The sequence below is a fragment of the Callorhinchus milii genome, unplaced genomic scaffold, assembly GCF_018977255.1.
Source record: "Callorhinchus milii isolate IMCB2004 unplaced genomic scaffold, IMCB_Cmil_1.0 Scaffold8, whole genome shotgun sequence".
Taxonomy (NCBI): Eukaryota; Metazoa; Chordata; class Chondrichthyes; order Chimaeriformes; family Callorhinchidae; genus Callorhinchus; species Callorhinchus milii.
Window position 1 is genome coordinate 9,622,804 of NW_024704749.1, and position 26,267 is coordinate 9,649,070.

The 26,267-nt window shown below is 43.8% G+C and overlaps 1 protein-coding gene across 2 annotated transcripts in view; it reads right to left on the reverse strand.

Annotated features, from left to right (window-relative positions):
* The window catches only part of grk3 (G protein-coupled receptor kinase 3), a 69,769-nt gene that overhangs the window by 26,072 nt on the left and 17,430 nt on the right, over positions 1-26,267 (reverse strand). The window contains exons 1-4 of one of the 2 annotated variants that reach the window (XM_042337252.1): positions 4,170-4,192; positions 3,833-3,906; positions 1,013-1,114; positions 241-315 (exon numbers count right to left, since the gene is read on the reverse strand). In XM_042337252.1, the coding sequence (XP_042193186.1) occupies positions 241-315; positions 1,013-1,039 (102 nt within the window). In that variant the 5' untranslated portion in view covers positions 1,040-1,114; positions 3,833-3,906; positions 4,170-4,192. Of the gene's footprint in view, positions 1-240; positions 316-1,012; positions 1,115-3,832; positions 3,907-4,169; positions 4,193-26,267 lie in introns of those variants that run through there. The other variant, XM_007901920.2, reaches the window with a different exon arrangement.

Here is a 26,267-nt window from a genome sequence, read left to right on the forward strand (position 1 = left end):
ACAGCATGATGAGTATTATGGATTCCCACTTACTCATTGTTTGCAATAGAAGAAAGAGTCAGAAATAGATGAGACAGAGAAAGACACAAGAGAGAGAGAAAGAGATACCATCTTACGTATTGTCAATCTTACAACAATGGGATGCGTGAGAGGTTCTGATTGAATCTGTAAGCAGAATGTCTCAGCTCACTCCCACAGAGTGCTGCTGGGAGACATCACCCTGTTGCTCTCAGCACCTACCTGGAAGAGGCTGGGTGGAACCTGTTTCTTGGCTAAATGGCTCTGTACGTGGTCTACAGCCCGCTTGGAGAAAGGCTGAAACAAAGTAAACAGAGAACCATGTTAATAGCTAGCCCAGTGAAGCATTTTCATTTTGCTGTGTGTGTGTGTGTGTGTGTGTGTATGTGTGTGCGTGTGCGTCTGTGGGAAGAGACATTACAAACACAATTAACTTTTATACTCTTCGTGAGAGTGCCATTCTCTAACCACTCTGTCAATCCCTGAAGTGGGAGCTTTGAGACTGGAATACAATTAACTAATAATAATATTAATCATAATCCTTGCATTTGATATAGCTCCTTATCACTCACGTCTTCGAGACGTCTCAAAGCACTTCACTGAATATATTGTGAAGTGTAGTGACTGTATGCTTTTGTGGGCGAAACGCGGTGGCCAACTACGCACAGCAGTGTCACACAAACAGTCGTGGATTGAGGGACCAAATTATTATAATAGTTAGGTCAGGGTATCAAGGGATATGGGGCAAAGGCAGGTAATTGGAGTTAAACCACAGATCAGCCAGTTCTTCCCCCCCCACCCCAACATACTGTGAGGTACAAATGCAGAGTTTACCCCGACACCCACTGCAGATACATCCTCCCATATTTGGGCATAAATGAAAAGTTTCCCTTCCTACATTTGGGGTATCAATGAAGACTTACATTCCCCAAATTTGGGTTTAAGTTACACCCCCTAAATTATGGGTACTATGTGAATGAAAATGCAATCTCACATGTGAACAAGATAGCAGCTCTTTCATTATATATCTATCGTAGATTTGCCGACTTCTACACAAGCGATCTTCCTCAGAGTCCAGCTTTTCATAGTCTTTTATCTGAAATAATAATAATAATGTTTGAATTTGATATAATTTTGCAACGTTGAAATGTCTGAAAGTGCTTACCAGTTTTTGCCAGGAGAATATGAGAGAGAGAGAGAGAGATGGTTGAGAGATGAGAGTAGGAGAAAAGTGATCAAAGTCAAAGAGATTGGTTTTGAAAACAAAGGGAGGGTAATAGGGAGAGGGATTTGCGGAGAGAGTTCCAGAGAGTTGAAGGGTCACTCACCTATGGTGTTGCTAAGGGGTGGGAAAATGCAACAGGTCCAAATGAACAGAAAAAAGGGATGGGAAGAAGAGAAGGACTGAAGATATACACTGAGGGCAAGGGTATGGAGGCATATAAAAATTAGAATGAGAATCTTGAAATTGATTCACTGGGAAATAGGGAACCAGCGAAGCCTGGTAAGGTTAGGGTTTGAGGAGATTCGTAGAGGAAACAATACAGGCTATATGTGGTGCGTGCATATACGTAGCAAGCGAGAGAGAGAGAACAAACTGACAGCGATAGTGTGAGAGAAGGCAGACAAACAGGTGTGAGAGACAGACCGAAATGCAAAAATAAGATCAAAGTGTTTAAATAGCTGATTAGTAATCTGCAAATGTGCACAGATAAATTAAAACGGGAGATTAGAATGATTTAAACAGGGCAAGAGATGTTGCTCGTGTACTGGGCTGGACCCTGCACCCCTGGGCTACAAGCATGCGAGTATGTCAACTGTTCTATTCACTCACTAATCAGCAAACATCAGAACACAACTGATTCACAAGATCACAAGACAGGTTCGGATGAAGAATGAAGGCCCTTCGGCCCATTTGATCTCATTCTTCCAAGAATATCCACCCATTGCAGCCTCTAACTGTTTCTTAAATTAATCCTACACATCTGACAGTGAGTTTTCAATGCTGTGAGTCCATTGGGAAACATACAGGGAATAGATCCAGGAAACATAGAAAAATACAGAATAGATCCAGGAAACATAGAAAAATACAGAATAGATCCAGGAAATATAGAAAACAGGGAATAGATCTGGGATATTTAGGAGGAAATGGGTGTTTTTGCAATTCAGTCAGGAATGCTGTTGGGGCTGAGAGCACATTGGCTGGGAAATTCTGGGAATGGGAGAGAGACAGGCAATATTTCAATACCTGTAAACAATCTCCCAGCACTAGGAAAGTTGAAGAACAGAACCTTGCAGTGACTTGTGCTGGAGTTGATTGAATCTGATAGCAATAAATAATTCAGAGTATTCCCGGCACACCCATAAGCAGCATGCATCAGTGTTGTGGGGCTTTGCAGCATCAACACAGACCTGGGGTTAACCCCTTGAGGGCCGTAGGCCAAAGACTAAACCAGAAAACAGAGAAAGGAAGGCTCCTTCCTGACAAGCTGCGCTTTTCATCACAAGCTCAGCTACAGAGGTAGCCCCATCTCCGCTGAATGAAAAGCAGCTGAATTTCCAGGCTCCTAAATGTTTCTTGGATCCCCCTAAGAGTTGAATCTAAAATCCGCACAGGGAATTGGTCTGTCACTGGAACAAAGGGTCAGTGCCAGAGTGAGGGACCGCGAATATGATAGACTAGTCAAATTTGTGCAAAAGCTTTACATTTTTACTTCCCCCGATTAGTGGGACCAAAATAAACACAAGACAAAGGCAAAACAAAAGACTCTAATATTTCGGGACACGAGCAGAAAATGTGAAATACAAAGTTAGTGAGTGGGACTTCATGTCCGTGTCATTCTCTACTTCACTACCACTCCTTTGCATCGACCATGATATACTATAGGCCACAGAAACTTCCCTTCATCAATAAAACCTCTGTACGAAGGAGTCTGGTGACATATTTCCAACAGAAATATCTGAGACAGGGTCAGCACAGCAAGATGTCAAGATTGGCCTTCCAACATTAGAAACCAGACAGAGAAGAATAAATCAACTCTGAATTGTCAGAATCGTCTATCTGAACGTTGAAGTGACAGCCTGTCCTGTCACAAGGATGCAATGATGGCTCTTCGTCATAGAAACAAGTGATGTACAATTGAGACACAATGACAATGAGAATGTATTGAAGCCTTTGTGGAACCCTAACCTGCCGGTAGATATAAAAAACAGGGAATAGATCCAGGAGATCTAGAAAACAGGGAATAAATATGGGAGATACAGAGAGATGAAATGAGATGTTAGCTAGAGTGAGCAACCAGGGAGATATATACAGTTGGTGACAGAGAAAAGGAAAGGTTGGCGGGAGCTGAGCAGGAAAGGTTTGGTTTTTATCACTGTTGTCTATACTTGTTGCACGTCTCAAACTACCTCCAAGGCTGAAATGCCCTTTTGAAGGCAGGCGCTCAAAATTACTAGGGACACCCAATCACCACTCGACAAACATAACATTGTTAAGCTATTGTTAAAGCCAACGCCATAAATTCATTTAAAAGGGAATGCTTGTTGGAGACGAGGAATATTGAAGGGAATTTGGAGAAAAATGCTTCACTGCTTGTTACGAGTTTATTAGTGAAGTTTTTCTGAGTATTTGGGGGTTAAACAGGGGGGTGGGCTCCAATTTCAATGACATACAGTCTACAGAGTGGAGTCACGTGTCGTAACTGCTTTGACCCTGTACTCTGCTCGTTTGAGAGGCACTATGACACCAGGCGTTGTGAGACAACTGACTCTGAGAACAGAGACAGGAGAGTAGAGAGGTCCATGTTCTTACCTCCTCATAGAACTTGAGCTGGGGAACTGCCTCGTCGATTTCATGCAGACTAAAATCCTTAAACAGCAAAAACCCTGCAAAACAAAAATGTAAGAAATACGGTTATAAAGATCAGAAAAATCTGAATTGCTAGACTTTTGATGCGCAATAATACCTCTATTACTTCTCCATTGATTGGGCTTCTGTCTTGGGGAAATCTGCCCACAGAAGTGTCATGTATTTGCATTTCATTGCCTTAAGGCTGGTTGGAGCAGGTTTGGTCAGCCTTGTTCAGTGAGTAGCGCCTCTGAGTCAAGTGGTTGTGAGTTCAAGCCCCAAGTCTGCACTTTGAACTCACCCACTAAGGTGACGCCAATGCAGTATTGAAGAAGAGCTGCACATCTGTGTGATCAAGTTGAACCTTAAAGATCGTGCTGCCGTTTGGAAGAAGAGCAGTCAATTCTCCTGGTATCCAGGCCAAAACTCCCTCCCGTCCTAAATCAGATGCACTAGTTATTCATCTCACTGCTATATGTAGAACATTGCTGGTTTAGATGAGCCGCCGTGTTTCCTACAGAATAAGTCATCGCAGCTCACAGCTCAATTACTGCCCTCCCTTCCTCACAGCTCTAACATGCAGCTCAACTGGTGATTCCCCACCCAGCTAGACTTACAGATGGTTACTCTGCCAATAAGAGATGAGGTCTCCATACTGGGCTTGGGTTTTAAAGTGGGAATATTCTGAATACGAATCCAGCAGCAGTACATCAGAGCCGGCAACACCATTGCTTTACTGCAGACTAAAACGAACCTGACCGGTGTTTATATCCAATAGTTAACTGATACAATCTGCCAGAGGGTTTAATTCCAAGCTCAATAATCACACCAGAGGAAACCTAATAAAGATATAATTTGATCTCTATCCACAAATGCCCTAAGCTATAATTTCCATGAGCTCTTAATCACTGCTTGCAGTAAAATAAACACTTCTCACTTTTTAGTCCAGGTACAATGCAGTCCTTAGTTTCAGAGAAGGGATCTCCATCACAGGGCCTGAGACACAGAACAGGACAAAGTTGCATTGTGTGACGCATTGTTGGCTTGGGGCCTGTACTCAGCTACAGTGCTGAGGAGATAGCAGGTGGTAACTACTGTACAGATAATACTGTGAGTCCGGAGCAGCAAAGTATTCCCGATGAACCAGCAGGTTATTATTCATAGGAATTATGGCTCAGAAACAGCCTGTTTGGCCGAGTTGGTACGGCCAGTAATAAAGTGATAGAGTGCACTGTCCCTGCATCAAAGGAAGGAAATGTTTCTAGATTCACCCTATTCTCAGCCAGACAGGGATATGACATGGAGTGGGGCAGAAGCAGGGAGTGGGACAGAGGGAGGGAGGGGCAAGGACAGAGACACAGAGAGGGGAACAGAGAGGGAAATGGAAGAGAATAGAGAGAGCCAGGGAAAGATGCTGACAGGTACACAATATACAACACATTAGACACTTGGGTACTTTCCCTCAGTGATTATGCGTTTGGGCAGATTGCATACGGTTCTGTGGAAGGAGTGAGCTGAAGGAACAAATGGCCAATTAAATCCAGGTTTTCTCATAGTTCTTTTCTCACGTTGGGATTCTGAACTCATACGGTCTCAGATGACACTCCAATGCAAGGATAGGGGGTGTGCTGATTCTTGGAAGTGGTGTCCTTTGGTCGAGAACTTGCTGGGCGAAAGAAGACCAAGGTCCATCGAGTTCACCTTCCAACAGGATATCCTGGCAGTCGTTCGACATGTCGTGTCCCAAACTGTACCCCGAGATATTACGTTCCAGCAGAAATCTACCTGATTTGTTTCTAAAGTTTTCAAGGTCCCATCTGCCTGTTCAGTGAATGTTAAAAAGATTGTACGCCACTATTCGAACAGAGAAGGAAAGGATTGATCCGTGTCCTGTGGCCACTGCAGCTCTGTCAGTGGCCACAGGGTGGCGTGTGACCCCCAAATCAGTGTGGTTTCTCCCTCTTCGGCTCTGGGGCTCAAAACATCCGCTTCGCAGCAGAGTGAGGAGTTCATTAACTCTGGCCAACTCAGCCGGAAAACCGCATCTTAAGAACTCCGTTGCATGATGTGTCAGGAGAGTGAAGTCTTATATCGTATTTCATTTCGGAATCAGTCGTCAGAGGGAATCAGTCCTCAATTGCCATTGGCACGGTTGTCTCGGCTGTCTTTGCGTTCAATCAATAAGATGTCGCGTCTATTGGTGGGATGAAGTTCAAGAGGATTATTGACACTACCTCTAATCAGTGGCCAGCGTGCGTCAACAGCCAGCACTGACTGCCACCCAGCGACCTTGCCAAACATCATGTGGCGCTGCTCTGGGAGACACACCCAAATATTCCCAAATAATCCCTTTGTAAAGCCAGTGTAAAGCTCTAATGATTCACGGAGCTACAGCAGGTATTGAGCGATGCGGAAGGTATCGAGAGTGTGTCGCAATGAAGAGTGTGATGTATATCAGAAAGTGTTAGAGTGAAAGGAGACTGTTATAGTGAAGGACGTGAGGCATTTAAGATAGTGTTACTGTGAGAGGTGCACAGTGTCAGCCGGGCTCGACTCTCAGCTCTGTGTGAGAAGGTTGTGGGTTCAAGCCCCATGTTGGGAATTTAAACTCAGTCTAGGCTGACACTTCAGCATAGGTACAGGGGGGAAAAGGGGTTGTATTGTTGGCGGTGCCATCCTTCAGATGAGAACCCAGTTCCCACCTGTCTGGTCAGCTGTACTTAAGAGATCCTGTGGCATTAGTTGAAAAAAGATTTTTTTCCTGGTGTCATTGGCCAACAATTCTTCAGATAAAATTGGGTCATTTACTTCATAGCTGTTTGTGGGACATTCCTGCTCGTAAATTGTTTCCTGCAATCGCCTACATTTACAGTAAATCCTGTGAAGCACTTTGAGAAGTTTCGGCGATATGATAAGACGCTATATCAAATCCTTGGATCATTAATAATCATTATGTCAGATCACAAGATCACACTTTCACAAGACTGGTTTGGACAAAGCAGGCCCTCCTCCCACTCAATGTCTTCCTTCAGGACACCTGGCAGGTAGCTGCCATTTAGACTGTGTTTTATGTCTATACAACGTAGGGAGACCAGAGCCTGAGTGGAAGCCCTGAAGGAATTAGCTATTCATTTCCTTTATTGGAAGAGCGAGTTATTAGAGTGTCGCTGCTGGACACACTGCATGGCAAGGGAGGAAAAGGCAAGATCTCTGTGTTTGACATTGAAATCGAACAATTTCTCACCGGGGCGTTGTCTACTGGACACAGCACTGCAGACACGGGTCAATGCCTCAGGAATGCAATCGCACACTGTTCACCGTTTGGTCATTGAGGCAGCGGAGCTCCTTCTCTGGGTTTCAAGCCAAAAAGTAGATCACAGGCTCTGTGAAGCTCACTGTGATTTTCTGTTGCATTATTCAGAGTTAATCACAGGATAATCACAAGAGCAAGGATTAGCCCAGCATCCCCAGGGACAACACAAGAGAAACTAAATACCGTATATACCAAAAATGGAAGCAATAAATTACAGTTTTTCACCGGGGTTCTGCTCTCATGAAACTAACGTCACGAACATCAAATAAATCGTAGATAAGATAATCACCTGATAGTTAACTAGATGAACACATCCATATGTGTAAAGATAATGAAAGAGCAGCGACATTGTCTCACATGCATGTTCACGGTCCAACACACTAACTCTCGTTGTCAAACACACTCGCTCACTATAACACAATCATTCTCACAACTTATCCGCTCACTCACAGTCTAACACTCAATAACCTGTCATTGTCTAACTAACAAACACCCACCCCCCCAACCCCCAATGCCTCACTAACGTTAGCACTCTCTCTCACTGTCCAACATACCCCCTCTCACTGTAACACCCCCCGTTTTAACTGTCTAACTAACATACATCCTTTGTGTCCAACGAATACACCCTCTCTCACTATCTAACATATACAATGTGCTGGAGGAGGTCTCGGCAAGACGAAGGCAAGGGCTCACGTAAATTCATTCTTGCTTGAAACCAAAATATATATTTTTTTGAAAGGGTCTTCTAAATGACCTTTACAGCTCCATTCTTTGTTCGGTGTCTCCCTGCTGTGCCTTTAATACTCCGATTGTGCTCTTTCCAACAGCGTGTCTGTGCCGGCTAGCCTCACCTGCGGTCTGCACGCACTGAGCTCCTTCACCCTCTTACGCAGGAACTCTCACTGACCCCCTCGCGCACAAACCTAGTACCATCCTTCGTTCATGTGCGAACCTGGTCTGTTACACCGCATGCTGTGCCATGCTGCTTGCTCACACTCTCTCCAACTGGCCTCAGGGTCACTGGACGAGGGACGGCAGAGAAAAAATCAGCCTCTGATGCCAAGTCAGTGCTTACTGCTGCTGGAGAGTCTGTGGACAAGGTTTGAGGGCAGCTTTGGACTAATTAAATTAGATTTAATTAGGGTTATACTTTACATGCAGTGGAGCAGGTTGGCAATTTAACACCTCCGGGTGCATACATGGCAACACCCAATGTGTGGGACACCCTGTGCCAATCTGCCAGTTAGAATCAGTGAGGCATGAGACAGGTGGAGGCACAGATCTGTGGAGCATCCATCGCTCACCGGGACACAGGACAGCCGCTTGCAGTAATTCAGTGATAGCATATACAGGATCAACAATAATGGGAGAAGCATATAAACATTACCAGGTTAAAAAAAATACACCTATTGATGAGCACTGTCTTGTGTTTGTGTGTGTTGTGTACGTAGCACTACCCCATTCTCCCACTCACTAGCACTATGCCATGACTCACTGTGTGTAGAGTGGATACTGTACTCTGCCTTACACTCGGTATATATATATGAGTGCACGCAGAACAGTATCGTGTATATGTAATAATAAGGTTTCAAATTGATTAGTCAATTGGGAGATCACTTTTCTGGAGGTAATGAAGCGCTGTATCAAATCCAAGGGTTATTATTATATCTTTATATCAGCTCTTTGAGACATCTCGAAGATGTAATAAGGTATTAGATCAAATGCAAGGATTATTATTATCAAATGATATGTGTTAAGTGGATTGGCAAACAGCAACTCCGAAGGTTACCAGAAATGGAAACTCCAGAAGTAGATTGTGTCGCAGTGAATTAGTTCCCACAAGTCAGTGTGACACACATCTGGTTACCAGCAGCATCCACTATTTGTCTGTTTCTGTGTTATTGCTGGGTTTGTATGCAGTGCAGTGCGTCATAGGAAGATCACAGTACAGAGCTGAGGGTAAGGCTCACAAACAAGCTACAGTTTTATAAACCTGCATTCTGCACCAATTCACAAGACGAGTCAGATCCATCCCTCTCTCAGACCTGGTGCCCTCTCCGTGCAACCTCCACCTCCAAATCCCTCCCACGCATAGCCCCATCACACAAAAATCTCCCCCCACACATACCCAGCGCCAGCCGTACAGCCCCATCCGCACAAAGCCCCCCTCCCTCCACCCACACAAACACTTCCGCACAGATCCCTACCTCTTGAAAAGACCTCCCCGCTTGTGAGAGCAGCGCAAAACATCAAGCGTTTGCCCTATTCACTCGCTCACCTTGTTGAAGCTCTATAGCCAGCGACCGCACAGTTAACAGGTGTCAGCTGCAGGCTGCGATTGAAGGAAATGGCTGAGGAACCATTCTCACAGCCACCTGACACATAGCTCAATTTCTTTTATTCTTGAGTTATCAAAAGAGACTTGGGAGATTAGGGCTTTTTATCACCAGAGCTAAGAAGGTTCAGGGCACACTTGATAAGGAAATTGCGAAGTTTATAATGGTTTATGATAGTGTAAATAGCGACAGATTAAGTCCATTCACGATAAATCAACAACGAAAGGGCACAAGTTTAAAATGCTCACAAAAGGTTTAAAGGAGAGTTAAGAGAACATTTCTTTACACAGAGGGTGGTTGGAATATAAAGTTCTCTGCCACGGATTCCATAAATTATTTTAAAGGGGAATTAGACAGATGCTTGAAGAGAGAAAAAAAATGAGGGTATGGTGAGGGAGCAAGAACGTGGGATTAAATGGCTCACGTGGAGAACGGTGCAGACTTGGTAGGCCCAAATGGCCTATTTTTGTAAGGAGGTTTGTGGTAAGCTGCCTTGCGCAGGTCTTGTCAACATACTGAAGGCGGATGTTTGTCAGTGACCACTGAGGAAGCTTGAGGCGGAGAGGCATTATGTAGAGTGTTTGTTTTTGCGAATAAAACATTCGTATCGGGGATTCAGTGGCCGCTCTGGTAGATATGCAAAGCAATAGCTGCTAAAGCTTCACACCCCTCCCTCACTGGTGAAGTCACTGCTCGATGGGTTACAGTGCATATTGCTGGAGTCTCGAGGGAACAGCACTTGTGTTCTCTGTGAGCTTTTGGCACCAGATATGAATCCGGAGAGAACTGTTTAATTCTGTTTCCACACGTTTCTTGAGCAGTACTCCAGAACTAGCAAACCGAAACTTTGCTAAAGCTGGAGACTTGAGCCTGATGAGGGATTCCACACGTGTCAGACTCCCGACGGACTAAAAACAGAAAGGTCGATAATCATTTCTTCTTCACGCCTCTGTCCCTGGCCTCGTGCACTCAATAGCGTGCTTGTCTCCCTGTTGCTGGCTGAGGAGCATCAATCAACATTCCCTTATTCAGGAAACGAAGAAATTAATCTCCTCCAAATTTAAACCAACGTTTTAAAGTAGAAAAATCCTTTAATCTAAGTTTAACGCAGTCCTAAGGTCTAATTCCACTTCCCATGGCAGTGGGTCAAAATCATATAGAATGAACTCCCGATGACTCAACCCTGGCTTAACGTTGGTCACTACCCCTTAAGCCGACGTGCTGTCATTATCCGGTCACTTCCCATGCAAAATGTCGATAAGGGACTTCACTTTACTTGTCACTCCACTTAACACAAAACTAGTAACTTTTTAGAAATTCTTGGGGGGGGGGGGGAGGGATTGGGCACGCATGCTCAGGATGCATTGCAGAGGCCTCTGGTCCATCTCCCACCCTATCCCCTTTGCCTCCGAGAGAAGGAAAGTATCCAAGTTGACATTTCACCCTGGCAAATATCCAATATATTAACCTAATATTCCAATTGATTTTAATCACCGATTGGCTGCGTTCCACCGAGGACCACAGCCACAGTGCTGATCATGTTCCTCTTTACACTCAGACTAATTCTTAACCAGATATTCATTTAGCTCCCTCTCAGAACAGTTAGCTGTCACTACTGAAGGAACTTTGGCTGCAACAATGGCCTCTCAGTCTGTAGTGTTTGGACATGACCTCCGGGAGTGTTTAACACTAATAACGCAGCCTTGTAGGAACAAGTATACATTTACACAGAGATTTTATTAACAGACAGATCATTGATTGATTTGAATACAACTAGAAAACAACCCGCGAAGAGGTCTGAGGTAGGACAGCTAGCCAAACTCACCAGAAACACTGTACAAAGGCAGATTTATTCAAGAGAGAAAAGGCCTTCAGTCCGATCACAGGGAGCGCGGGATAAAAATAGAAGTACTTTATAAATTTAACTTCAAACGGAACAGCGGAAGCACAAAAATGAAAAGGATTTTTGTCATTGTTTTACGCTACGCTACGTTCGTTATTTATCACTACATTGCAACTACTTTTAGTCTATTTTATCCCCCCTTCGTCCTCATTCCTCACCAGATCATGTGCTGTCCCTGGACTCAGTGGGCAGTCAGCAGAACAGCTACTTGACCCAGACTGTTTTCCCTAGGATGACAGTAACACTAATAGCACCATGGAAATTTACAGCAGATGATCATTTGGCCTATCCAGTCTGTGCTGCCTCTTTCAAAGAGCAATATTTTCAGCTTCATTGACCTGCCCTTTCCACTTGTAGTTTACCCCTTCTTAGATATCGATCTAGTTCCCTTTTGAGTAGCTTATATGGATTCTGCCTGAAACACCGATCCCGGGAGTGTATTCCTGGTTGTTAGTCGATTGGCGGATTGCTTTTCCGTGGATGATAATCTCTTCAAAAAAAAATAATAATTTGGTCACTCAATACAATCCACAACTGGAGTGCTGGGCGAGGCACTGAAGCAGTAATCATGACAGATTACAGCGGCCTGAAACACTCGTCTGAACCACTCTCCTCTATCTGTACAAACTTAACATCTTCCCCATCTGCTGCAGACCAGGAGTGATTCAGCTCCTCACTGGGTCATTCAATCCACGACCGCTTGTGGGGCACTGCTGTGCACAATTGGCTGCCGCGTTTTGCCCACAAAATGTACAATCAATTCACATTACATTTGCAAGGATTATTGTTGTTATTCCATATCCTAACCCCTCTCTGTGTGTGAAGAAATTGCTCATTTGCTAGCTCTCTTAAAATAATAATTGTTCTCTCTCTCCGCTCCCTCTCTCTCCGTATGAATTCATGGCACCTGTCTGGGATGGACGGGTAATTTGGTGACTGCTCACTGCAATAGTGAACATACCAAATGCACTTAATGCATCATACTAGTGCATTAGTGTAATTTGCCAGTGCTCTAATGCAGCGATCCAGCCTACTTATTGAACTGGTCATAAAAAGAAATCAACATTTGAATCTCAGGACTGCTAAAGCTTAAGCTCATCACTCTGTGAGTTATGTCTGGTCTCAGCTGAGCTCCAAGATAGAGCTCTAACTAACGTGTTTAATCTTCGGTTGGTTGGGTACGCGGTTAGAGAAAGGATGACCACAATCCAACGCGTCCGCTCAAACGAGTGCTCAGATGCTGAGAATTAAAAATTGCTCTCACCTACAGGATTCCCCTAAAATATTAATTGACAAGAATCAGTGTGACCTGTTACAGGAAAAGAGAGCAGAAATAGTGCAATCATCTTTTCGTGAGACAGCGTCCATTTTGTTTCCCCTGAAGCATCTTTCTCACCAAACCACAAGAGGTCAGAGGAAAAAGGTCAGGGCAGGATCACAGCTACAGCCCCCTGTCTCTGTAAACAGACCAGAAATCTTTTAGCAAAGGTGCTAAATGTGGATACTGGGTGTGTTCCTTGAGAGCACTGTACAAGGGGCCTGAGGAGTCACTGGGAGAGACACTTCAAAGGCACTCCTTAACACACAGTACGTGTGAGGAACTTCTCTCCAAAAGTGATACCATTATGTTAACAAGCTCCTGTGGACCCTCCATCCTTTTGTACTGACGTTAAGGACTTAAAAGAGCACATGTTTGTCTCACTTCCATGGCCATACCGAGATTTTAACACTGACAAAGAAGTGGAAAATCTATAGAAAAGCTAATGCGTTGGTAGGTTTCATATAAAGGGGCACTATATAGAAATGTAAGGAGATGATGTTAAATTTATTCAAGACGGTAGTTTGACCACAGATGTAGTATTGAGAATAGTTTTACGAAAACGATATTAGAGCAAAGGAGAGGGTGCAGAAAATAGATCCAATAGAATGATACCAGAGATGACTGTTGGAATGAAAGATTTAAATAAAACTAGATCTGTGCTCACTGGAGGAGTGAAGGCTAAGAGGAAGTTCAGCAGAATTGTTCAAACTTATGAAAAGGTTTGAGAGGGTAACAGTGAAAGACTGTTTTCACTGCTTGGCGATTTGGAAACTTTGGATGTGAAACACAAAGTAGTGGCTTCTGAAGTTGCCAGTTGCCAATTACAACTTACACTTCTACAGAGCACCTTTCGCCTCAAATTGCTTTACAGAGACTGAGTGGGAGCCCAAGCAAAGGTGACGATAGGAGTGCAGTGTTAATGTGGTATATTCCTTCAATGGGAGCTGCCGTGCCACAGTGTTAAAATGGGGTGATTCATCAGTGGGATACTCTGTGCTATGATGCTAATGTGAGGCATTTCACCAGTGCTGAGACTTTAATACGCATTGCTTCACCACTTAAACCTAACAGTCGGAGCATGCGCAAGAGACCCGTTACAACAATGTCTCGAATAAACCCCTCGTCAACTGCGGGGAGGGACTGAGCAATTAAAGAGTTAAGTCCGAGTTCATTAAAAAAAAAAGCCAACTGTAAAATGCCTCGAGTGTTTGCATAGCCACAGACCAGGCGACGCGCTCTGCGGACGTTGCAATAAATCACACGCCTTTGCCAATAATATCCTCGACCTATTTAAACTTTAGCATGCTTTTTGGTTGCAGCGAATAAACAGATGACAAAACATCTTTGGCTGCGTTTATGGGGCAAGACAACAAGTTTCATTTCGAAACGATAAATAGAATCCTCGGTTTCCCCTGGTGTTGCAGATGGCACCTGTGAACGCGAGACGTATCGACAACGTGATAAGGCACTACACAACACGCAAGGATCATTATTATCCAGAGTTTTTTTCTGGATTCCAAGCAGGAGCCAGCTAAGGTGAGGCCAGGAGGTGCGTGAGCTAGGCCAGGCAGATTTGGCTGGGGTTGTGCAGATATCTCAGCCAATGGGGCCTTGGCAGACTCAAGGTCTTCACTGTGGAAAAGATTAGGCCAACGTATTTGTTGGGGGGATATTTGGATGCATACGGTTACCACAAACTGGGAACTAGAAAGGGTTCCCAACATGAAAATGACCAGCTGTTACCCAGGTGCAGGAAAATGCCCAGACAGATTTCATTTCATCACTGCCTAGGGCAGGGCCCCGGCAGAAATTATTCCAGTATAATGCACTGCAGCTGGTGCAGTTGCAGTTTATTGCAGTAAAAAAATGCACTGTGGTCACTGAAGCTGAAGTGTGTTTTTTTTTGCAACACTGCAATATTTCCTTCATTGCATCTGACTTGCTGGATGCAGTTGCTGCCAGAGGCGGTGGATCAGATTTTTCAATATTTTATGGGGAAAGTGCTTTATATTTGTGCAATCTTCTCACTGCCTGTTAGCACAAGATCCTGGCCTGTTTTAGGCTGGAAGGCTTCTTACTAGAGAGATACAAATTGGGTGTATTTAGCCCTAACTCTTTATGAGTGGAGGTATGCGCGCGCGTGGATGCAGGCAACCGTAGAAATGTATAGCACAGAAGAGCAGAAAATCTTTTCAGTCCCCTTTAACTGACCTTTCCTTGTACCCCTTCTAATTGCTCTTTTTTTAAAAAATAAGAATGCTAGCAATTGATTTAGAGATTTATCACACTGGCAAATTGTCTCAAAGCGCTTCACGGGCTTTACTGTAAATTACTGCATATTTGTAGGCAAATGCGGCAGCCAATTTGTGCACAACATGATCCCATAAACAACCATCAAGTGAATAACCAATCCTCTCTGTGGTCACAAAGTCTTTAAAGTGGGACGACCAAAACTGCAGTCTAACACAAATTAAGTGTCACCACTATGGTTTTGTATTCCATGCCTGTATTTAAAAAAAACCTCAGATCCCATTACTTTTCTTCACAGCTCGGTTCACCTGCCTTCCCACCTCCAAAAGAGTTATGTGTATCGTATACATTTCTCTGCTCTTCTACTCCTTTTAATATTCTCCCATTTATCATACACAGACCAACCCATTATAAGGTATCGTATTATAAGGTGAGCTCCTGACGTAAAAGGCGCTATACAAATGTAATTTTGTTGTTGTTTTTTGTTGTATAAGGCCCTTGTGGACCTGTAGTTACATTGTTCGGCCACAAAACACACAGTCACCACAGTCTTCTGACTCAGAAGCAAGAGTGCCACTACTGAGCCAGGCTGGATAGTTCATCCTATTGAGAGAGCGATTCAAATAGCAGGATATAATGCTAATATCTGAACTCAGCTGGATAGAATTGAGATCACAAAACAGTTCTTTATACAGAGGTTTGAAAATGTGGAATGAATGCGCTGCCCCCGATGATTAGAGCTGCAGTAATCGATTGGGATGTTTAAAAGGCAGATACGCTTGGGAAGTCAGGTTATTGAGGAGTGGAAAAAAGGTGGTGAAATGCGATTAGAAAGAAAAATCCATGATCCAATAAAATGAAGGATAAACTCAATGGCCTCCTCATGTTGCTATGTTCCTGATAGGAATGAAGATGAGCTGTTTTTCCACCAAAACAAAAGAAATCCTATCAAGTGGACACAATCCGCACATTTCTGTAAAACATAGCCAGGGTTTCCAAGGCACCCTTGCTCTAGCAGTGCATCATTGGGGTATGGAGCTTGCCCCACACTAGTCCCATCGATAACTGTGGGTATCGGATCAAAATCCTAGCAAGTATATAGTAGAAAATAAGGTTTTACTGAGAAATATAATAATAATCCTTGCATTGATATAGCGCCTTATCACATCTTCGAGGTGTCTCAAAGTGCTTCACAGAATATACCGTAAAGTGAATTGACTGTATATCCTTTGGGCAAAATGTCAGAAAAGCAATTTTAAGATAATGAATGATCGCATCCCATTGATCAAAACATATCTTAATAAATCTATTTCATTAGAATTTTAAAAAATATTCAGAATCAGTGACTGAATGGGAGTGAATCCTGCAGTGTTTTTCCAGCATCTCGTAGAGTCCGTCCGTCAAGCGGGAGAATATCCTACATGACACATTCTATTTTATCCAATATGTCACAGACTGCTCCATTGACAGAATCTGAGCTCCGTTACATCCAAATCCCATGGCTATCTCCGGCTGCATCTCCAAACTCCTTAAAAGAGATTTAAGGCTCCCGATGAATTTTCAAGTCATCCCAACCTCCACCTTAAAACTGTGCTCATGCCATCCAGCAATATTCTGTGCATATTCTCACAGTAATTTACTGCAAGATAATCAGATTCCCCGGTTAATCCATCAGAACACACAATCATTCAGATCAGGAAGAAAGAAGCTCAACAGTCTTTTTTTCCCTAAGCATTGCAGTTTGGAGTGAGGGAGAAGAGGGTGGACTCCGGTCCCGTTGTTGTGAGCAGGTGTTTTTTTCAGACTTACAGGTATTGTTAATGCTCTTCTGGTGCAGCTTTATACTACTAGCTATAATGCTATTAACTTTATTGCAGGAAAAAGTCACATAGCCAGAGGTGCATTGCATTGGTTTGCTGGCCTCTCCCTCTCTCCACTCTCTGGTCCAGCACTTCATCCTCACAATCTTTACCGAATGACCGAGTGTGGAGGTCAGTGGAAGGCTCCCTCCCTCTAAATGACAGTCAGTGCTATAATTCTAACTCGAGATTCCTGAGACTGGGAGTTGAATGCTCATATAGTTCTTCCACTTCACAGTAAGCCAGTTCCTAGTTTTACAAATAAAAACAGAAGTCGCAGGGAACACGCAGCAAGTCAGGCAGCATTTATTTATGGAAAGAGGAAAGTGAATTAACTTTTCAGGTCGACGACCTTTCGTCAGAACTTGAAACGTTAACTTACTGGCTTACTGTGAACTGGAAGAACTATATGAGGACTGAACTCCCAGTCTCAGGAATCTCGAGTTAAAATTATAGCACGTTTCAGGTTGACGACCTTTCGTCAGAAACTGAAACATTAACTTTCCTCTCTCCATAGATGCTGCCTGACCTGCTGAGTGTTCCCAACGACTTCTACCATTTATTTCAGGTGTAGGGCATCTTCAGTATTTTGCCTTCCCCCCCACCAATGTTCCTTCTCTATTGAAAGCATTTGATTGCTTTTTGGTTCCACTGGGGTAGAATTCCATGGGCATCTTCCCATTCCTTATCCAAGTGGCTATTGTTCATGTGTGAATATTGATAACTAGTATCAGAAGGGTATTGAACCACAGGAGCATCACAGCCAACTTCAAAGGTATCCTCAACTGATGTCCACGCATGCAACAACAACAACTTGCATTTGATATAGCGCCTTATCACGTCTGCGAGATGTCTCAAAGCGCTTCACAGAATATACGGGAAATACTGAATATACTGTATCGTATATTTTGTGGGTGAAATAACAGTAGCCTTACGGACGTGCTGCTGTGCAGCTCAACCCGGGTTGCAACATGGTGCTGCTAAGAAGCAGTTAAGAGAGAGGTTGTCATGATTACCTTGCAGTTCTGGAGTCTGGAAGGCCAGCTTGAAAAGTGGAACTGGGGCTTTAAAACGACCTCTGGAGCACCGGTAGCAAATGACGTTCCACACGTGGGGAGTGCTATCCTTATCGTGCAGTTATCAAGATAAGAGATTTGCAAACTTCCATTTGGTTATCTCTCCTATTCAAATACACTAGCGGAGGCAGGATATGCAGTTGAAAATTAAGCCTCTTTGCTCCTGGCTTTTTCTACCTCCGATTCCGGCAAGCAGAAATACAAGAAAAAAAACACTAATGGTGAGCGATTACCTTGATGACATCGCATTGCTGACAGGAAGACAGGGAGCTTAGCAGGTGAACTCGCTCTGGTGCCCACACTTTTCACTGTTACGTCAGCAGAGGCAACGGTCCAGAGTTGGGTCTTGTGAGAGCCAAAGCTGGGAAATTCAGTGATTTTACAATATTGGTTGCCTCCAGTGAATCCCAGAGTGTGTGGGAGAAGCCCAGCCTGAACAGTGAGTCCTGAATTGTTCGGGACATTATTAGCTGGGAATTGTTGTGACCCAATAAAACTAACAATTCCACAGCTGTTTATGGAGGAAACGAAACAAAGATTAATCCAGCTGCTGAACACAAGCTGATTCTGCCCATGATGAAGCTCTGTCCCACTCGCACATTTGTATACACTTCAAAGGAAGAGGATACAGTACCTTCAGGCATTGTTTGAGTTTTTCCAGTCAGTAGCACTAAGTTGATTTAAAATCAATCTCACCCAGTTCCGCACAGGCTAGAAACACACAGGTTCTGTCCCCAGTCTGTACTACAATTCTGATCTCAGCCAGGTCAGTGGCAAAGGCTACAACTGTCCTCAGGAACCTGTGTCCAGAAAAATGCCTGTGTATTGTGGATTTCCGAGACACTACCCCACGTGAAGGGCGCTATATAAATACAGGTTGTTGATTTCGGACACGTACCGGAACCGGGATCTCAGCTGTGACGTTTCTTGCAATCAAACCCCCCCCCCGACACTCACTCAAGTCTCACATAGGAATAACAGCAATTTGGATAAGTTAACAGAGAGACGTCTGTGGAACCATATCCCAACACAAGTCTAGGTTTTCAGGAGTTATATATACACACAAGGGGAGAAAACTGTGAAAAATTGGCAATAAGTAAAGCCTTGTTCATTATAGGCAACAGTGGGACATCCTCCCTGACATGAAAGTCGCTATACAAATGCAATTTTGTTGTTGTCGTCTCCGCAGCACTGCTGGAATGACCACATAAGTGTTCATAAAGATCACTTCTCCAGCAGTTTTCCTAGTGTTGGTGCCATGGCTTAATCCCTGCACACAGTTCCATGTTTTCCTAATGCCACAAGTATTCAAACCCATAATTTCCAGCTCCTCCAGAGAATATAGATGAAACTAATAAATGATCTTTGCCACAATCATAGAAATTAATAGCACAGGAGGATGCCATTTGACCTTAAACTTCTGCTAGCTCATGTACTGGTGCTAATTATGTTAACTCCTGGTTCTCTCCCACTGCCTGTTTATATTCCCTCTTTTGAAAATGTATGCAAGTCCCTTTGAAATGTCATAGGCTCAGGCTCAATAGCCACTTGTGGCAAAGCATTACAAAGTTTTGATTATCCTCTGCATGAAAACATTGCTTCCGATCTCCCCTTTAACTCTTCCAGTAGCAATCCTGATTTTATGTCTCCTTGATACCAAGTTACCAACCAGTAGGAATAATCTCTCACTATCTCGTCTCTCAAACCTCTAAGGATTTTGAACCCTCTTAATCTTAACCTCTGTTCAGGTGAAAACAGACCCAATTTTTCAACTTGTCAAGGACTTTAAGTGGTCTGGTATTCGTTTCTTTCCATTTCCTGCGGTTGATAATGAATGCTTAAAAGTAACAGAGGGAAAACAGAAAACCAACACATTTTTTCTTGTGGCTCTCGTAGCAATTTTTGTGGTTTTTAAGGTTATAATTTTAAATAAAAACATGATGCTGATGCACAGTAATCTAACAGGGATGATGTGAATCTGTTGCAGGCAGCATGTTGTTCCTGGAAACAAAATCATGGTTAGATGATGAATCCCTGGAATGGATAGGTGCCACAACAAGGTGGACATAATCTTCCTGACAGATTACGGAGCAATGGGCAGTCGCTAAACTACAAAACTGGACAAGATTACTACAGTTAACTTAAATAATAATATTCCTTTCATTTGATGTAACCCCTTCGGTCAAAACATTACAATGAGCTTCATGCACAGAGTAGTTTAGAAATATTCATGCTCGCCCGCCCTGCTTAGGCAGAACTGAGAAGCTGGGTGAGCCATAGAGGATATCCAGCTGCTATATAAGTTGTCAATCACTCCCAGTACAACAATTTGCATGTGTGAGGCCTGTACTGGTTGAATTATCACAAAAATAAATAAAATGATATCCTCTGTAGAAATGAGATTGCAGAACACTTACATAAAAGTAACAAAATACGCATCGGTCCTTCAACCCTAGTTATGTTAGCTCAGATACATCCTCAAGAATGGGTCTCAATAAACAGAGAGAGAAGTGAATTACAGCCCATTTAAAAGCATAGACAGGTGTTTATTTTGGATCAGTGGGACTCTCAGGAGTAGCAGTCTTGCTCCAACAAAGTGAGGCTTGGCAGGTCCCAGAGCAGAAACCGCACATGCAAGAATAAAATAAAATTATTGGGTGCTTTCAAAGAGCAATGCTTGTTCCGTGCTACCTCCTTGAAATCCATAGCAAGTCAGGGGAGGAAACGTGTTTCAAAGCTTAGACCTGTATATTGCTACTTATGCACTGATGGCTTCCTGACATCAAGGTGACCTCCTGAAGCATCACCCATTTACATTCTCAACCCCTGTTAGCAAAGAGGGGGATTTTCAAAGAGTAGGAAAAGAGAGAGTGCCCCCAATGTTAGTCTATAATGTTGACTGGAATGATCTGATCAACAGCTCTCCTCTTTCCTTTACAGATATACACTATTCAATTAACGTGAGGAGTTTTAAAATAACTCTACAAAGTCACTGCCCTTATAAATGGAGGTGGGAAAATTGTTTTTACGTTGAGCTGTCTGTCCCTGGGTGATCACCACGGATACTGTGGATTTCCTGACAACTTTTTCACCTTCCTCACACTATGCAGTGACAACATTTTTGCCCGAGCCTTGGGGGCTCACAGCCCACACAGTTTAAACGGGAAAGGCATCAATCAGGCTGCACAGGCTGCCCTCAAGGCAGTTTGAGAGCTGCATTGCTTTGTCCGTTAGCCTCTCATCACTGGCCTGGGCTGCCTTGCAATCGGATTGTTTTTTCCCCCCCTGGGCTGTAATTGTTGCTGTAAATCCCTGTAGCTTTAGTAAAGAGAGGATGTAGTCAGGCAATTGCAATATTCATGACATTTTATTGCAGGTTTTAAAAATTTATCCGAAAACAAAATTTGATAATTTGTGGTGGAACCGCTATTCAAATTCTTAAATACAGGACCTTGGTCCTCCCCCCTCATACCCAAGCCCATCCTGCATACAGGACCTTGGTCCTCCCCACCTCCTACCCAAGCCCACCCTCCATACAGGACCTTGGTCCTCCCCACCCCTACCCAAGCCCATCCTCCATGCAGGACCTTGGTCTTCCCCCCCCCTACCCAAGCCCATCCTCCAGTCTCGTCAGCTCTGATCATTAAATTAAATTAATCCCCAGGCAGATCGGCCTCACATTACCTCCGATACTTTCTCTTAAAAAACAGTCGTCGCTCTTAACCTTATCTTTCTAATCTGTGTCATTGTGATAGTTTGGTGTTGGTAAACAATATTCGAAAAGACAAAGGCAATTTCAATCTGGTTTCCAGCCAAGCTGCACGAGGTGGAATTGAAGGGAATCTTCTCAACACTCACAATGTTCCCCCAACCCAATCGGTTCCATCCTACAAAGTCGCGTAAAAGAATTTTGTGCAGTTCAAAAATGATTCGAAGAACTTTGCTGTGGTCAGCTGTGATGTCCCCACAGTGTAAGATACCCTGATAATACTCACTGTCAAGGCTCAACACATGGATAATGGCCAATTATTTGAGTTGCCAGCAGAACCCTACTCAGGTAGAAAGAAAAAGGAATCAAACACCTTCACAGCTCACCAGTAAGGAACAATGGGGCATGTCACAGCATTTATCCAGCTAGGATCACCTCGTCCAACAGGATAATGATTCAGAACTACCAGGAATGAGAAGGTGACAAATCTTGTTAACAAGGAATCTCAATACTGTACCAGAGCTCTAGATGTAGAACCAAGAAGACTAGGCTTCAGTATCCTCAGTTTTCCCCTTACTTCTTTCTATACACTTACGCTGCGAATAGCTTTGCGGCATTTCAACATTATAACGTGCTGTCTTCAATGAAAGAATTTTTTATATTTTAAACTGCTGTTAAACAGCGGAATGCTGCCGACATCCAGAGAGCAGCAGCTGGGAGACATTGCTGAGTCCATCAGCATGCACACTGAGCTCAATTAACACAATGTAAGTGACACATGCCCAGGGCTCATGACTTCATCCTGCGATGTCATTTCAACCCAGACACCTTCTACAGCTCACTCCTGCCAGCCAGCACTGCGATGCCATCAGCAAAACCTGAACACAAATATAACAATTCTCAGGAGGCATTTAAATGATCCACTTGCAAAGTATTGATATTAGTAAACAGCTTTGTTAATCGTTAGGTATTCAGGATGGTACAAGCCTCACAGATTCTGCACCTGGAGGCTACTGTGCAGCTCTAAGCCCCTGGGCCTCAGGAACAGAGCACGATGGGGATCAGCAAAACAAAGGTGACCGACTGTACAGGCAGATAGTCAACTTCCAACTGTTCATTGTTCAATTTACTGGAAACTCTTGGTTCCTCAGCTTCAGCTGCAATGTGGTTCCATGCCTCTCTGTGAATTGGTGGAAGATGAGCTCAGGGCTTCCCAAACACAGTCAAGAGATATTATCGCGGGGGCAGTGCTCAGTAACACCAGGAGAGGAACCAGCAAGAGGACAAAATGAGGAAGACTGGCCCAGAGACGTCAAATACACGAGACAGAGGGAGAGAAACCAGAGCGAGGAGACAGCAGCACACACACACACACACACAATGAAGAGGTCTTTCACCAATATAAATGTGTTCTCTGTAACAGTATTTCCAGTCACCTGTACCCCTCAGCAACACTGATGGTAAGTAACAATAGGTGAGGACTCCAAACTCTCTTGAACTTGCTCACCTACAAACTCTTCCAGGATGGCAATTTAAACAATAAAAATATTAAATCGTGATGTATTTACATTGTTTACAAAATGCAAAATGAAAACTCAAGAGTACCGACTCACCATTCATAACTAAAAAGATTAATTAATCTATAAATTGGTATCACTCCTATCTGTGGCTCCCACAAACTTCATGGGGGAGAAGAGACAGAGAGCATGCGAGAGGGGAGAGAGAATTACCAAAAACGGATTTGACAATGTCAAAGATTTATCTTGATGGAACGCTCTCCTGTAACAATGTTGAGATTCTCTCCTATCCCATCCTGCTTGCTATCCTCACAGATTCCCAACTGTTGATCTAAACACAGTAATCAAGTCCCTGCAATAATAAAGATAGCACATTTACAGCACCTTAGCAGCATTGCAAAAACAGGTAATTACTGAAGTGAAACAACCGCTCTTTTTTTTTAAAAAAAAGCAAAATGGCATCCACTTGGTACACGGCAAAGTTCCAGAAACAGCCATGAGGCGAATGATCAATCTTATCTGGAGGATTGTTGGCCAGGACACAGAGAGAAACTCCCTTCTGTTTTTCCAATAGTGCAATAGAACACATTTATATTGGTGAAAGAGCTCTTCACTTTTTGCGTGCGCTAATGTTTTCCTCTCTTTGGTTTCTCTCTCTCTCTCTCTCTCTCTCTCGGGCATTTGAAGTCTCTGGGCCAGTCTTCCTCATTTTGCCCTCTCGCTGGTCCATGTGGGCAGACAGGAGCTTGGTTTAACATTTCATCTGATGGATGGCTCCTCTAGCAATGCAGCACAACACCAGCCACAAGTGTCATTTTAAACTATAAGATCAGAGTCCCAACATGGGGCTTGAACCCACATCCTGTTGACTCAGAGGTGAGAGTGCTACCAAATGAGGCAGGCTGACAAGTGCGCTCCTCACTTCTGAGGTCCTAAGACCTGTGAAACAACAACAACAAAATTACATTTGTGTAGCGCCTTTCATGTCGGGAGGACGTCCCAAGGCACTGAAAGGCTTGGATGAAAATGTAACGGTAATCCACTATAGACAGATTTCTCTCAGTATTCCAGATTAGACGCCGAGTGAAGAGATGCAGCTATACCACGTTCCTCAGCCAAAATTGGACTGGGGAGTGGGGTGCTGTGACACTTCGGGGGAAAACATTGGAGGAGGGGTGACAATACAGGAGGAGCTACTGGCCAAAAGTATTTTCACCTTTGGAAGATAAACCACAAAACATTACGTGGCACTCCGGAAGGCCAGTACACTTTCACCAAACTAATATCACATGGTTTTACTCCTTTCCATTTGAATTCTGTCATATTATCAACTAATGTCCATCCGGTTATTGCTTTGAGGGCTTGTCCCACAGCATTGGCCACAACCCTCTACCTCTTGCTGTGGCCACGGCTACAGCAGTAAAATGAGGAACACAGAAATATTCCTAAAAGGTTGACACCTCTGTGGAACGGGAAGTCTGCAGAGAGGCCTGTTTAGCGTCACTGAATTATTTCTGTGCCATGGATCACTGACTCGTGCTCTCCAGCTGTTTTTGTGATTACAACTGGAAGAGATTTATATCCAAACTTTGCTGGGCTGGAATTCCACACCTACTATTTTTCCAAAAAAATGTCATTTATGTAATCTCGTAAAACAAAAACAAAAAACAGCTTTTGCCACTGCACAGAAAATGAGAGTGTAGGAGGTGCCTGGGCAGATATGCAATATAGCAACAGATAAAATATCACTTTTCAATTTGCTTCTAGCTCTGCTACGGTTTATGTGAAATTATGCCACGAGACAAAATCTTTGTCGTTAGAAGCTTTGTAAATTGGATTTTCTTACACGAAAGCACAAACAGATCTTCTTGATCCTCAGGCATGTAGCAAAATAGGGGATTGTAATTGCCTATAAAATGCTTGGAGTAGTTATGATGGAATAAGGTGCTGTAAAAAAAAGTTCTCTTACCAGGACTCAGGTACACACCGACTGTACAGTGTGTGCTCCTGAAATTATCCCCGAGAACAAAATGATGCCGGCTCTGCCGAAACACTAAACTGAAGTGGAATTCTTTTTTTATATATACACACACACGCACACAGAAAATCACAGATTGCAGAATGTTTTCACCCACTCGTGATGAAATCTGCAGATAATTACAGCTACCCTGGGCAGGACAACAAAAGGTGTCAACCTTGCTGAGTTGGTAGCACTCTCACCTCCCGAGTCAGCAGGACCACATCTAGTCTTTGAACTCACACAACCTAGACTGACGTTCCAATTCAGTGCTGAGAGTACCCTTTGTGGGAGATGCCATTCTTTGGATGGGATGTTAAACAGAGGTCCCGTTATCCTGCTCAGATGGAGGATAAAGATCCAATGGCACTATTCAAGAGGGGAAAAAGCATCTTCCAGTGTCCTGGCCAACAATCCCGCGCTGCTGAAGAGCTAGCCTCAATGAGCTCAAGTCCTGATTGCGAGAGTGCTACTAACTGAGCCAAGTATCAGATCAAACAAATGAAACGCGGATTGCCCAACGCAGAAAAGCAGCGGAAACAAAAGCACGTGGTCAAAGGGGAAACACACTGAGCATCAATAATAAAGTGCAACAGAAGTATGACTCGGGGCCAGGTGCAGACCGAGCTTTGAGGCTGAACTCGGGCGTCAGAGGAATGGCCTAGGAGGTGGAAACGAGGTTAGTAACAGAAACAAGCAGCGAGGGAGCAGTCAAGGAAGGACTAGCGAAATGCAGGTGGCATACAGGGCGGGCAATCATAATACTAGTGAGTTTGAGTCACAGGAAACAGGTTAACTACATCTAAAAAGGGCACAATGGACCTAGCTAGATCAGCAGAATGCAACCGATTCAAATGAATCCAAACAGCCTGAAACAATGGCTTTTAGTTACTTCCTCTCCAACCATCCCAGGAAAAGGGCTGACACAGACCCCGCACTCAGCTTAAAGTAAATCTCTTGCACATCACGCAATGTGTGTGCGTGGGCGTTTGTGCCGGCGCATGTGCACTTACACGACTCTTCAGTTCCTGCGTTTTGTGTGCACATTTGCATGCAAAACAAGAAGTTTCCAGACGAGTGTTGTGCGACTGCATGTGA